The sequence below is a fragment of the Microtus ochrogaster genome, chromosome 4, assembly GCF_000317375.1.
Source record: "Microtus ochrogaster isolate Prairie Vole_2 chromosome 4, MicOch1.0, whole genome shotgun sequence".
In the NCBI taxonomy this organism is placed as follows: domain Eukaryota; kingdom Metazoa; phylum Chordata; class Mammalia; order Rodentia; family Cricetidae; genus Microtus; species Microtus ochrogaster.
Window position 1 is genome coordinate 44,503,862 of NC_022011.1, and position 12,787 is coordinate 44,516,648.

At 49.3% G+C, this 12,787-nt stretch overlaps 2 protein-coding genes across 3 annotated transcripts in view; one reads left to right on the forward strand and one right to left on the reverse strand.

The window, feature by feature from the left end:
- Positions 1-446: 446 nt before the first annotated feature.
- Naif1 (nuclear apoptosis inducing factor 1) lies at positions 447-5,282 on the reverse strand. The gene is made up of 2 exons (XM_005346055.2): positions 4,574-5,282; positions 447-2,626 (listed from the first exon to the last, which is right to left on the reverse strand). The coding sequence occupies exons 1-2, from the start codon at positions 5,073-5,075 to the stop codon at positions 2,148-2,150; spliced, it is 981 nt and encodes a 326-aa protein (XP_005346112.1). The 5' UTR covers positions 5,076-5,282; the 3' UTR covers positions 447-2,147.
- A 789-nt stretch (positions 5,283-6,071) lies between these two features.
- Positions 6,072-12,787, forward strand: part of Slc25a25 (solute carrier family 25 member 25) — a 34,404-nt gene continuing 27,688 nt past the window's right edge. Inside the window, exon 1 of one of the 2 annotated variants that reach the window (XM_005346057.2) lies at positions 6,072-6,443. In XM_005346057.2, the coding sequence (XP_005346114.1) occupies positions 6,186-6,443 (258 nt within the window). In that variant the 5' untranslated portion in view covers positions 6,072-6,185. The remainder of the gene's footprint in view (positions 6,444-12,787) is intronic. The other variant, XM_005346056.2, reaches the window with a different exon arrangement.

A 12,787-nucleotide genomic window follows, 5' to 3' on the forward strand; every position in this document is an offset into this window, starting at 1 on the left:
GGCCAACCAAGCTGTTTAGAGAAGCAAAAACACAGGGTTTGTTATCTTCCACGAACAGCAGCCCCGGTGTTCCAGGGAGTTACGTCCTTGGGCAAGTGGGGCTCACAGGCTAGAGGCGTTTTTGTTCTATAGGCCTCTTAAGCACAGTCATTTAAACTTAAAACAGAATTTTAGCTATCAGAAGGCCAGCCAGGGAGACACAGTGAGACCCTGTCTCAAAAACACAAAAACAAAACAAAATGAGCCGGGCGGTGGTGGCTCACGCCTGTAATCCCAGCACTCGGGAGGCAGAGGCAGACGGATCTCTGTGAGTTCGAGGCCAGCCTGGTCTACCAAGGGAGTTCCAGGACAGGCTCCAAAGCTACAGAAAAACCCTGTCTCGAAAAACCAAAAAAAAAAAAAAAAACAAAACAAAACAAAACAAAACAAAATGGATTTAGGCTGGAGGTCATAGTTTATTTCCATGTGTGATTAATAAAGACACAGAGAAGTGTATAAAAAGGTGATATTTCTTTAATTTAATGTTGTGACCTGGAAAGACCAAGTTAGCTTACGTAATCTAGGCTTCCTCTTTACACACAAATGGAACAGATAACAAGATTGGCTCAGATTTCCAACCCCAAGGAAGAGCCAAACTGGGTCTCAAATCTTTAGGAAGTCCCTGCAGCAACCCTGCTGGGCCCAACAGGCTCCACAGGGTGAGGGGTACCCCCTCGTTCCCCTCTCTGTGGATGGCATTACACACGCCTCCTTGGAGAAGGGGCCAGCGTGTAGCCACCTCCTGTCTCCAGGGGATCTCTTCCTGGGACCACAAGCATGGCGCCAAGTATCTCTGTGTGCATGCCTGGAAGGGTGGCTTGGCTAAGACCTGGAACTCTGCTGTAGCCACTGGTCATGAGTGACTCAGTTATGGCAGCAAAATGGCCAATGGGAAGGAGATGTGAGAGAATGAGTGCTCAGCACTCAACAGCAAATCTCAGAGCTATATAGACAATGCCTGCCTGGCTGAGGTTTTTGTAAATGCCTCAGAGAGAAGGTGGAAAGACAGACAAGTCCTTCAGCCCTCTGAGACTATGTCCTGCTTGAGCACAGAATTAAGAGCGCCCCACTTTCTGTCTCACCCCTCCCACCTCTTACATTCAAGGACAGTCCCTGCTTTGGATTCAGTCAGCCAGTGGGGGGGGGGGGGCGAGCATGGACAATGCACCAGGCACCGAGTAACAGAGCAGGGGCGGGGAACACTGCTGAGCAGGGCTCTAATGCACACTGTCTTTCAGATGTGTGGTCCAGCACAGAGGAAACAGGGTGGCCACAGAGCCTGGAGCCCTCCCAGAAGGGGTTCGGCTATAGAATAAATACGACTGGCTAGACGTGAGCTCTCTAAAAAACTAATACTATAAAATAAAGTCAAAAGTAGTGGTTCACCTCAAGTGCACTGCAGCAAGAAACAGGAGTCCACAGGGTTCGCCTTCTAACTGACAGCACCTGAAGCCCACCTGGGTCAAAGTCCGGGGTGGGGCAAACTATATAACAGCTACCCAGAGGCGTCATGGAAGACAAGAGAATGGCCAACCCATCCCCACCACACACAGCATTCCTGAGCCAGGCTGGCTGCATGTGTCTTGGAACATTTCCAAGAGCTGGGCTGTGCCAGGATGGTGGTGGCACACAGCAGTAAGGAGCGTCCCCTGAGAATGGAGGCACGGTGGGAGGAAGAAAGGGCTGGGGTTTCCCAGTGGCGCAGGGAGACATTCTTCTGTGGGTGTTATTGCATTTCTGAAAAGGTGGCGTACCTGAGGTGGGGCAGCCCATTGAAGATCTTGTGCCGTGCGTGACACGGCCCCAGTGAGAACCAGTCTGTCTTTAAAGTTGTCCCGGACGGAGTCTGGCGATGTCTCAAGCCCTTAGACCTTGACAACATATGGCCCATCGCCAGCACACACAATCCCAGCTAAATCTCCCAGATTTAAACAAGGCAGCTCCACTGGGTCCCGGAGCCCAGCAATTTCCTTTTCCCAGTCCCCTTCATTTCTCAGACTAATAAGCCCCAAATATCTATCCAAGAGGGAGTTAGCCACATGGTCCACTTGAAGCCACTCACAGAAACCACTTACAATCACGGCAGAGCGCTGGCTTGACCTCTGCCCTCAGTGGAGGATGCTGTCTGGCTGCCCATTCTGGGCCACCTGTCCAGGGTCAGGGGCCGGGGCCGGGGCCGGGGTGGGTGTGTTACTCTGCAGGTAGCGTCGGAAATCTTTAATCATGGGCCGGAGAACCTGGATGAGGACACTCAGGGCCGCCTGGGTGCCCTCCATGGCCTGGGCCTGCCGCTCCTGGGCGCAGGCCTGCACCTCCTGGGAACGCCGGATCATCTGCAGCAGGTCATTCTGCTGCTCCAGGTGCTGGGCAATCTCCTTTATGTGGAGGTTGGTGACCCGCTGTTCCTGGATGAGCTTGGCCGAATTGAGGGCGATGCGGCTCTTAAGTGCCTGCGGTTTGACAGATGCGTCTGCATGCTGAGTTATCATCTCCACCGGGGCCTCGGTAGGCAGGGGCTGAGGAGGCTCGGCTGTGCAGTACTCCACCACTCCCTCCTCCAGGGTGTGAAAGGCGGCCTCAGTGGGGACTGCCGAGAGCAAGGAACAACAGCAGAAGCAGGTCATTGTTTGGAAGAAATAGTGCTGGCTCTGCAACACAGGTAGGACACTGAACCCTGTGTGGCAGGGAGGCAAAGGGGAATTCAGGCCTCCCCTGGGTCTACTGACATAAAAACACAGTATCTGAGAGGTGCAGCCCTCTTTGTTCCTCCTGGCTGGGATGGAACCCAGGACCTTGTGTATGGAAGCATGTGCTTTACCCTCGAAATACCCTTCCAATCAGATTTCAGGATTGTACTCTATTGGTAGCCACGGGAAGCCCCCAGATCTGACAATAATGCCAGCAAAATCTTAGGATACTCATCTACTACTCTGCACTCATTAGCTCAAGGAACCCTTCAAGTGACAAGAGGTGGACACTGTCGTCTTCAGTTTCAGAGATGATGAAACAGAACCAGTTTTCTGGGCCACTTTGAATTAAGTACATCCCTTCTGTGTGACCAGTCCAAGAAGGAAGGGCCATAGCAGCTCACGTGTTCAGAAAATGCCTCCCTGTCTCTTTAATCACCTTGGTTCTGAAGATACCTAAACATCCAGCCTAGTGGGGGTGGCGCACACCTTTAATCCCAGTACTCAGAAGGCAGAGGCAGGTGAATCTCTTAGTCTGAAATCAGCCTGGTCTACAGAGCAAGTTACAGGATAGCCAAGGCTACAAAGAGAAGCCCTGACTCAAAAAATAAAACAACACCTACCATAAAAACCAAAACACCAAAAAATCCTAAACATCCTTGAAGATACTGTTCCAGAATGGTACCTGACTTGGACCAGCGCTTTTCCTCCTCTTCCCACTTCTTATGGACTGGAGAACTATGCAGAGGAGGGCACACACCCACACACCATTGAGAGTCTGGTGGCTACAGTTCAAAGCCTATCATGGCCGAGCAGAGTTCACAGCTGTGGGCACACATCCTTATCTCAAACACAAAACCTAACCAAAGTTAGCTCTGTTATCAATGACGAGAACCTCCAAAGGGACATGAGGTGCTTGGGCCTTCGTGCATGTGGGAAATGTCAATCTTGCTTATCTATTCTATATGTTCATATATGTGTAGGTACACATGTGTGTGCGCACATGTGTGTTTGTGTTCATATGGAGGGGATCAGAAGACAACCTCAGGTGTCATCCCTCCAGGGCTGCCCACATCTTTTCTTTATTGAGAAAGGGTCCTTCACTGGCCTGGGCCTCTCCAAATAGGCTGACTGGCTGCTAGGGTTCCAAGTGTGTACCTCCTTCTGTTTTCCCTACCTTTGAATGCCATCAACCGTATGTTCCCTTCACATCAGGAACTCTTGGGTTTCTCCTCTCATAGTTAAGCTATTCATACATACCTCATCTGCCGTAGTAGAATACAATTGGCCTATATATTTAATTTTTGCAGTGCTAAGCAAGTATTCTACCACTGAGCTATCTCCCTAGTCTCCAGGGAATGGTAAATACTTTTTTTTGTGTGTGTGCCTAACATAAATGTCTTGATGAATGGATGAACAGATAGAAATCATGACGGTCCTGAGACGTGCCTGGTGAATGTGTGTGTATTGAAAACACAGACTACCTTTGTGCAGAATGGACATCTCACTTGGGCGTAGAATTCCCAGCTAGTCATTCAACAATATATATCCTGGCTGCCTAGGAATGCAGCAGATCCTAAATCCCATGGGGCTACAGATACAGTCTCTTGTCTTCAAGGCTATATAGGTCAGCAAGTGGGAGTCATGGACATCCAGCTATCCACATGCTGAGGAAGTCCCCAAAAGAACAAGATCATTTCTGTCTGGGGAGTTCTTGGAAGGCCTTATGGTCTTTCAAGATCACCATCTGACTTTAGACCCTAGGCAGCCAATTTGCCCCAGGCTGCCCCAGCACTTGCTGACCCTTCCCATTTATGCGGCAGAACTGAGCAGGAGAGGTCACTCACTCTGTGTCAGCGTGACCGTGGCTGCAGCTGCCGTGGCCGTAGGTCCGAGGGCCACGGGATGGATCTCTGTGGTACTGGGCAGGCTGATGATGGTGGCCTCACCCAGCAAGTTGCAGATGCGCTGTTGCATAGGGGTCAGCAGTACTGGAGCTATGGCTGCGCCACTGCCACCGCCTGTCCCAGGTCCACCAGCTCCATCCTCTTCTGTGGGCCCTGGGGCCTCGCCACCTTCTACAGCAGCTCGGACTTGGGCCACTTTGCGGCGGACTTCGGTCTTGAGGTCGGACCACTTCTTCTTGACTTCGGGCAGCTCCCTACGGCAGGTGGCCACAGCGTTGACTCGTCTCAGGATGCCATGCCAGGCTGCACTCTTGGCAGCCAGAGGGACCCCAGCATTGAAGTGGTTCACCAGCAGGTGCTTCTTCAGCTCTAGTTCTTCCACGATGATCTCCACCTCCCGCTCTGAAAAGTTCATCTTCCTCTTCTTGGCTGGAACAGCCATGGCCTCTCCTAGCCTCACTTCTTAAAGAAATTATAATGCCCTCAACAACCCCAATTTCCCTTCTCTTCTTTTCCAGCCTCGCCTCTCGCCCACCCCCCACCCCCAAAAAGGGGGACAAGTAGGGCTTGCTTGAAGCCAAGCACCAGGCCTTAAGTAATCCCCCTCGCTACGCAAAGTGCGTAGGGCCCAGCCCTGACCGGCACGACCGCCGCCAGCCAGCTGCGTAATGGCTTCCTGAATCTGCCTCTTCCGCTGGGGTGTGCGGAGATCCGCCCACTTCCCTTCTTCCCGCCCCTCAGCACATCCCTGGGAAGCCCCGCCCTCCAGGCTGGCGTGCCTCAAACACCTCGCCGATCACTGGCTCTCCAGGCCTCTCATTCCTCTCAAGGACACACCTATTTGCCAGAACTGGCTTGCTTATTGGTCTACAGGCTTGTCCGTCTCATCAATGCGTCCGCCTACATGGCCTTTATTCACACCCATTGGGAAATCAGTCTGTCGTTCAGTTTTTGGTATTGCGACTAGTACATTGTTAAAGTCAGCTATTTTATTGGTAGTTTAGGAGACTACTAGAAACGAATCTTCCGATTTTGGTTCGTGTTTTCCGTCTTGAGCCGTCGGTGCATTACATTTTCACTTTATTCATTGTTCCTAGGGTGTCTGCTAACTTCAGTCCACAGTTGCCCTCCTACAAATCTCATTTCCACGCATAGCTACGATCTCTCCGCACACAGCCGCTCCCCCAGCCTCCGCAGTCTAAGTAGCTCTTCTGAATGGGAACTGGACACACTGGACACAGGGCCTCCTGCTAGCCTAGCGTCAGCCAATCCCCGCCTCTCCCAGTTTGAATCGACTCAGAGCCAGCGTGGTGGCCCTGCCTCCTCATTGATCCCGGAGCCGCCATCACGGCCTGTGATTGGGCGGCAGTGTACCAGGGTCCGCGCCTCCGCGGGCCGCGGGGCGGGGCTCCCGGAAGCGGCCCCTCCCTCCAGCCTGCCGGCTTCTCGGAGCCCGCGCTCTCCGTCTGGGTAAAGTCGGCGTGCTTCTCCGCGCTCCGGTAGCCTGCCTGTCGCCCTCAGCCCCGCGTCCGGCGCTCCCGCCTCGCGCCCGATGGTGAGCAGTGTGTTGTGCCGCTGCGTGGCCTCCCCGCCGCCGGACGCCGCCGCCGCCGCCTCGTCGTCCGCCTCGTCGCCGGCTTCCGTAGGGGACCCGTGCGGCGGCGCCGTCTGTGGCGGCCCGGACCACCGGGTGCGCCTGTGGAGTCTCTTCCAAACACTCGACGTCAACCGCGACGGCGGCCTCTGTGTCAACGACCTGGCTGTGGGGCTGCGGCGCCTGGGACTGCACCGCACGGAGGGCGAGCTCCGGGTAAGCTTGCGTGAGCCGTCCACGCGGGCAGGGAGGATTCCGGGAGGTCCTGGGAGCAATCCTCGCCGCGGGGACGGGCTACGGGGCCTTTGGCAACCCTCTGGAGCTTGGCAGGCTTGAGTGGACGCTGCAGGAACCAAGCAGGACCCCTGGAGTTGGGGGTTAGTGTCCCTTGACTGACAGATGGAAAGGACATGTGTTGAGCGTGGGACTCCTCAAGTGGGTGCCTGGGACATAAGAAAAGCTCGTCGTAGGTACAGGTGGCACCCTTGGGTCTCTTTGATGGGCAGAAAGCCCCTTGCTCCTACTTTCCTTAGGGCAGAAGGACAAATCTCTAGAATGCCTTCCGGACCTCAGGGTCAAGTTGGTGCCAACCCTGCCCCACACCCAGGTTATTCTGCATCCATTCTCATCGTCACCCCACCCTCTTTTAATCCCTCTCGTTTCCATGCCACCGGGGCTCCTGGTTTGGTTGCTCGCAGAAACATGTGGGTGTTGTGGGGAAGAAAAAAAAATGGGAACTGGGTTCTAGGCAGATGTATGTGGATGTGGGTGGTGCCGACTGAACAGTTCTTCTGGCTTAGGCCCAGCCCCCACGGCTGTTCCAGAACACTGGGGTCACGAACCCTTTTATGGAGTTGGAGTGTGGATACATTAAAGAATCGGAAGAAGGAAGATTCTTTTTTGTTTTTGTTTTTTGTTTGAGACAGGGTTTCTTTGTGCAGCCCTGGCTCTCCTGGAACTTGATCTGTAAACCCGGCTGGCCTCCAACTGACAGAGATCTGCCTGTCTCTGCCTCCGGAACGCTGGGATAAAAGGCCTGCGCCATCACTGCCGGGCTGGAACATTTTTTTCAAAAAGTGAAAGTGGGGTACATCTAAGCATATAGTTGGCTGGAGTGGGGTGGGCCAAATCCAGGAGACAGAGGCCTCCGGAGAAATGGCCACCTCTGGGGCTATAAGAAATAGAAGTGCTGGCGTTCCTGCGCGTTCTTGCGCGAGAAGCCCTGAGCAGTGGCTTTTTCTTCCCTTTCGGTTTCGTGGTTGGGTTCCCAGTTTGACTTTAGCTGTGGCTGTCCTTTATGTTGTTTTGGCCTAGTCTGGCATACAGTATGCTTGGTTCTGCTGAGCAGTTTGCCTAGTAACTTGTTTCTTTCCAGAGTTTGTGTTCGGTTTGTTTGTATGTACAGTAATTAAGAATCTCATAGCCAAGTGTGAAGAAAACCTGGTAAGATGGTAGTGAATCATGACAGTTTGTTGCTTGGATGGGCACATGTCAGGTGTCATGTCCAAGATAATCTTAGATCAATATCCAAGATATTTGGCCTTCTTAGGATCAGCGTAGGAAGCCCAAGTACAGCACTGTGTAATGTAAAATCCTTGGGTTAAGCCCAAGAGATTTAAAGATAAGGTTTCTCTGTGTAACCATAAGAGCTTAGTTTTAGGGGCTGGAGAAATGGCTTGGTAGTTAAAAGCATTTGCTGCTCTTCCAGAGGTCCTGAATTCAATTCTCAGCACCCACACGGTGGCTCACAACCATCTGTAACTGGATCTGATGCCCTCTTCTGCCATGCAGGCATACATGCAAACAGAGCACGCATGTGCATAAATAAATCTTGTAAAAAAGAAAACCAACTATAAAAAAAGTTAGCTTTATACAGAATAGCGTTGTGAGCTGGATATTTCCATCTAATGAGTAAATCATTTTCCTTTGTTTTGTTTGTTTGTTTGTTTTGACGCTGGGTGTTACTATTTAGTAGTTCCGACTGTCTTGGAACTCACTACATCAACCAGGCTGGCCTTGAACTCGCAGGGATCTGACTGCCTCTGCCTCCCAAGTGCTGGGATTAAAGGTTATTTTTGAAGATAGGATAGCTAAACTCAGAGGATCTGTGCCCCAGGTGTGGGGGAGCAGTGCAGCTTGGGGGTCCAAGTGAACCTTGCTCTTAGGAGCCTCTACAGTTATGTATGGTACCAGGCACACTGGAAACAGCTGGCTGTGGGAGCGTGTTCCATGTTTATACCAAGCTTTGTGACCCTGCAGGAGTCACCATGTGCTGGCATTCATAGCATATCTGATATTGATCCTAATCCATTTTTTTGGCAGTGATTTTTGACTAAAGACAAATAAGGAGAAAGTAGCCATTCTCCAGTGCTAAGAGGAAGCCTGTTTGTTTGAGACATTTTCTGGCTCTGGTAGCTCAGGCTCAGAACTCATGCTATGTAGCCCGGACTGGTCTCAAATGCACAGCCATTTTCCTACCTCAGTGTCGCTGTGTGTCTGCCCTGCCCCACCCTTCCATGATGGATTGATTATAGTTATGAGCCACCACCCAGGTAAAAGAAAACCTTTGGTTAACCGAAAGGAGCTTAGCTCCTTGTGGTTACTCTGACTCCACAACATTTGACTTTTTGACTGACCTTGGTTCTGTGACATGAATCTTTTTTTTAGAGGATTGAACATCGATTTATTAAAAAGTCAAAACTCCCAAGAGTGGGAAATACCCTAAAAGTTTTATTGTTACTGTTAACTCGGAGCTCTTTTAGCTTTAAAAAAAAAAAATTTAAGTTAACATACCAAATAATGTGTGTCATTGGGTATCTTCATATGTGCTTCATTAATACTTTGTTTTTACTCGTCTCCCTCCCTCTCTTCCAGCTTTGAACAACTTAAATTGTTATGCTGCTTTGAGAAATATTAGAAATGATTCACTTTATTAGTTTATTGCTTTAGGGGAAACATTTAAGCATTAGAAAGAAAAATGTTCCTTTCTGTAAATAACTAGGCCATAGCGAGACCCCGCACCTCTTGCACACCCCCACCACTTCCTGTTGAATTCATTACTATTTGCTGCCTAAAGGAAAAGGCAGCGCGGTTGTTTTTACAGAACTGGTACGAGCCAAAGAACTTGGGGACCCCTTGCGTATAAATTTGCCTGCTGTGGGTGGGATAAGCTTTGACAAACATGGTGCAGCAGGAAGCTGCTTCCTGTGGCCCATGGGAAACTGGTCTGAGGTGGAGGTTTTCATAGGAATCAGCTATGAGCTCTTATCAGCAGATGCCGTGAACAGGGGTCATGTGACTTCACAAAGCCTCTTGCTAGCTTAGAACAGCTTGACGTGAAGTTTTCTTTTAAAAATAAACCAGTAAGTTTTGCCTTCTGCCTTTGTTCCAGAAGAGACTGAGACAGAAAAATTACTTAAAATGGAAATGGGCAGAGAAATTCATGGCAGCCAGCCAGGGAAATTTTCTTCATAAGGGGCATGTGAGGAAGAAGCCTGTCTTGGGACAAAAGGAAGGGGAAGGCTTTATTAAAGAAAGAACTAAAAGATGACATCACCGGCAGTGACTTAGGGAGATGACACTCAGACTGGGCTACTTATAGCACTGACTATTTTGGGCATTTGCATGTGACCAAACAAAATTTATGTCTTAAAACAAGTTTAAAACATAGGTTAGTACTTGGCAGCCAAGTAAAGGAAGAAAGCAGTTTGTTTTACCTGTAAACAGCTGTGCTTTTCTCTGGATAAGACTTGTGGGCACTCACAGGGGCAAGAGTTTCATCCAGAGCATTCTAGATGCCGTGTTGTTTGCTATTCTAGAGCTCTACAAAAACAAACATGACAGTAACATGATTTTACATCATTTTACAAGGGAAGAAAGAACCAATCCAAAATGATGATGCTTTTAGTGGTAGCATAGCTTCAGGTTAGGAGAGTGGCTGGGCAGGAAGATTGCTTGAGTCCAAAAGTTTAACGCCAGCTTGCCAAATATTACAAGATGCACTCCTCTCATCGTTAGTGAAGTGAGATCCAGACCTGGCCTTTGGGGAGAACTTGAGAAAGATGAAGCCTCCCCAGTGCTGGGAGGGCCAACACAGGGTCCTGCGCAACTGAAACAAGTCATGTGCCCCCGAGCCACATCCCTAGCCCAGACACCCACTCAGAAACAACCACGGTGCTTCCACAATACAGCCTTCAAGGTTATCCCAAACATCCCATCAGAGAGCAAGAGTTCATCTTGCCCTGTCTCTTTCCCTGATCTGAGTCATGTACACAGGGCATAATCTCTGTTGACTTGAAATTATCAAATCAAAGATTGTTACTGGTGAGCTAGTATCGTTTAACTAGACAGCATCTCTAAACTTCCGACCTTCTTCATATTGGCCAAAACTAGATAGATTTAGAGAAGATAGTCTTGCCTAAAGAAGGAAGGACTTATTTTTTGATACAGGATCTCACTTAGCCCAGGCTAGGCTTGAACTTGCTGTGTTACTGAGACTAACTTTAGAACTTCTGATCCCTGAGTGCTGGGATCACAGGTATGTGACACCATGCCTGGTCCAGGACTCTGTGCATGTTAGGCTGTAGGAGGAGCTGCTTAGCCCCAAAATAATCACACAAAAACTGTATTAATTAAATCACTCTTTGGCCCATTAGCTCTAGCTTCTTATTGGCTAACTCTCACATACTAATTTAACCCATTTCTATTAATCTGTGTATGGCCACGTGGCTGTGACTTTCTGGCTAAAGTTCTGGGCATCTGTCTCCGGCAGGGCTACATGGTGTCTCCACCCTTCTTTCTCCCAGCATTCAGTTTAGGTTTCCCCACCTACCTCTACTCTATTAGGCCAAGCCAGTTTTCTTTATTCATTAATGGTAATCACAGCACACAGAGGGGAATCCCACATCACTAGGCAAGCACTCTACCAATTGAGATACATTCTCAGTCTCCTACCCCCTTTGGGTGAAGACAGGGTCTCTTGTAGCCCTCACTAGCTTGGAACTTGCATCTATTCTCCTGACTCAGCCTTAGAGGGTTAGGGTTACAGGTGTGAACTTTATGCCCAGCTATGGAAGAGCCTTTCCCTTGGGAAGAGGACAGACATCATTGGCAATAATGTAATGGCCCATTAGGAAAACCTTAGACTGAGTGTATTTATTAAATTCATTGTGCTATATTGTTGCCAACTTAGTTATTGGCTCAAATTCATGATCATGGGGCTAATTTGAAAAGTGTGTACATATTTGAAACTGGGCATAGTGGCCCTGGGGAGGCTAATGGGAGGGGGTTGGGAGTTCAAGGCTAGCCTGAGGTGCATAGTGAGTTCTTGCCTCCAAAATAATACTCCAAAGCTGATACCGGGAAAGATGGACCAAAATGATGAGTAGGAATACTTCCTTCCTAGTCTGTCTGGAGTGAAGCTTCACAGATGCATCCCTTTGTTCAGAGACACTAATTACTGAGCTCTCAGAAACCACATGGGAGTGGAGCAAACATCCTCTGCTGGAATTCGTTTGTAATCCAGCTAAATACAACTGTGGGTAAAATCAGTGGACAAAATTATTGGTCTACCAAATGCATAGAATTTTCCCATTTCCTATTAGAATTCGGTTTTCTTGAGAACTGGGTTTTCTTGTCTTTTCCTTTTTTTTTCTTCACATATATAGCTTTATTTTATGTGCACTGGTGTGAAGGTATCAGATCCCCTGGAACTGGAGTTACAGATAATTATGAGCTGCCATGTGGGTGCTGGGAAATGAACCCTGGTCCTCTGGAGGAACAGCCAGCGCTCTTAACCATTGAGCCATCTCCCTAGCCCTTCTTTTTCTTTTTCGGTTTTTTTGAGACAGGGTTTCTCTGTAGCTTTGGAGCCTATCCTGGAACTAGCTCTTGTAGACCAGGCTGGCCTCGAACTCACAGAGATCCACCTGTGTCTGCCTCCCGAGTGCTGGGATTTAAGGCACGTGCCACCACCTCCCTGCTAATCTTTTTTCTTTTCTTTTCTTTTCTTTTCTTTTCTTTTCTTTTCTTTTCTTTGTTTTTCTTTTCTTTTCTTTTTGTTTAAGATGTGGTTACTCTCTGTAGCCCTGGCTATGCTGGAATTCACTGTGTAAACCAGATTGATCTTGAACTCTCAGGGGTCTACCTATTCTGCTTCCCAGAATGCTGGAATTAAAGGTGTGTGTCCCTACACCTGGCCTAGAATTTTGGGATTTGAAAGTCACTGACCACCAAAGTCATGCAGTTCCTGCTCAACTTTCCACTTGATGTAGGATCCTCTTGTGGCATCATTCAAGGAAGGTCATCTAACCTGTAACCTGGATCATGTTAGTTCTTTGTTATCTGAGACCAATAGTCTTATGTCAGCTATTCATATGCTGAAAAAGTGCCTTCAAGAGCAGAAGAGCAGTCATGCAGGAGCCCTTTAGGAAGCCAGAAACTAATATACCTATATGAAAATGTCAAAATGGCCGGGCGGTGGTGGCGCACGCCTTTAATCCCAGCACTCGGGAGGCAGAGGCAGGCGGATCTCTGTGAGTTCGAGACCAACCTGGTCTACA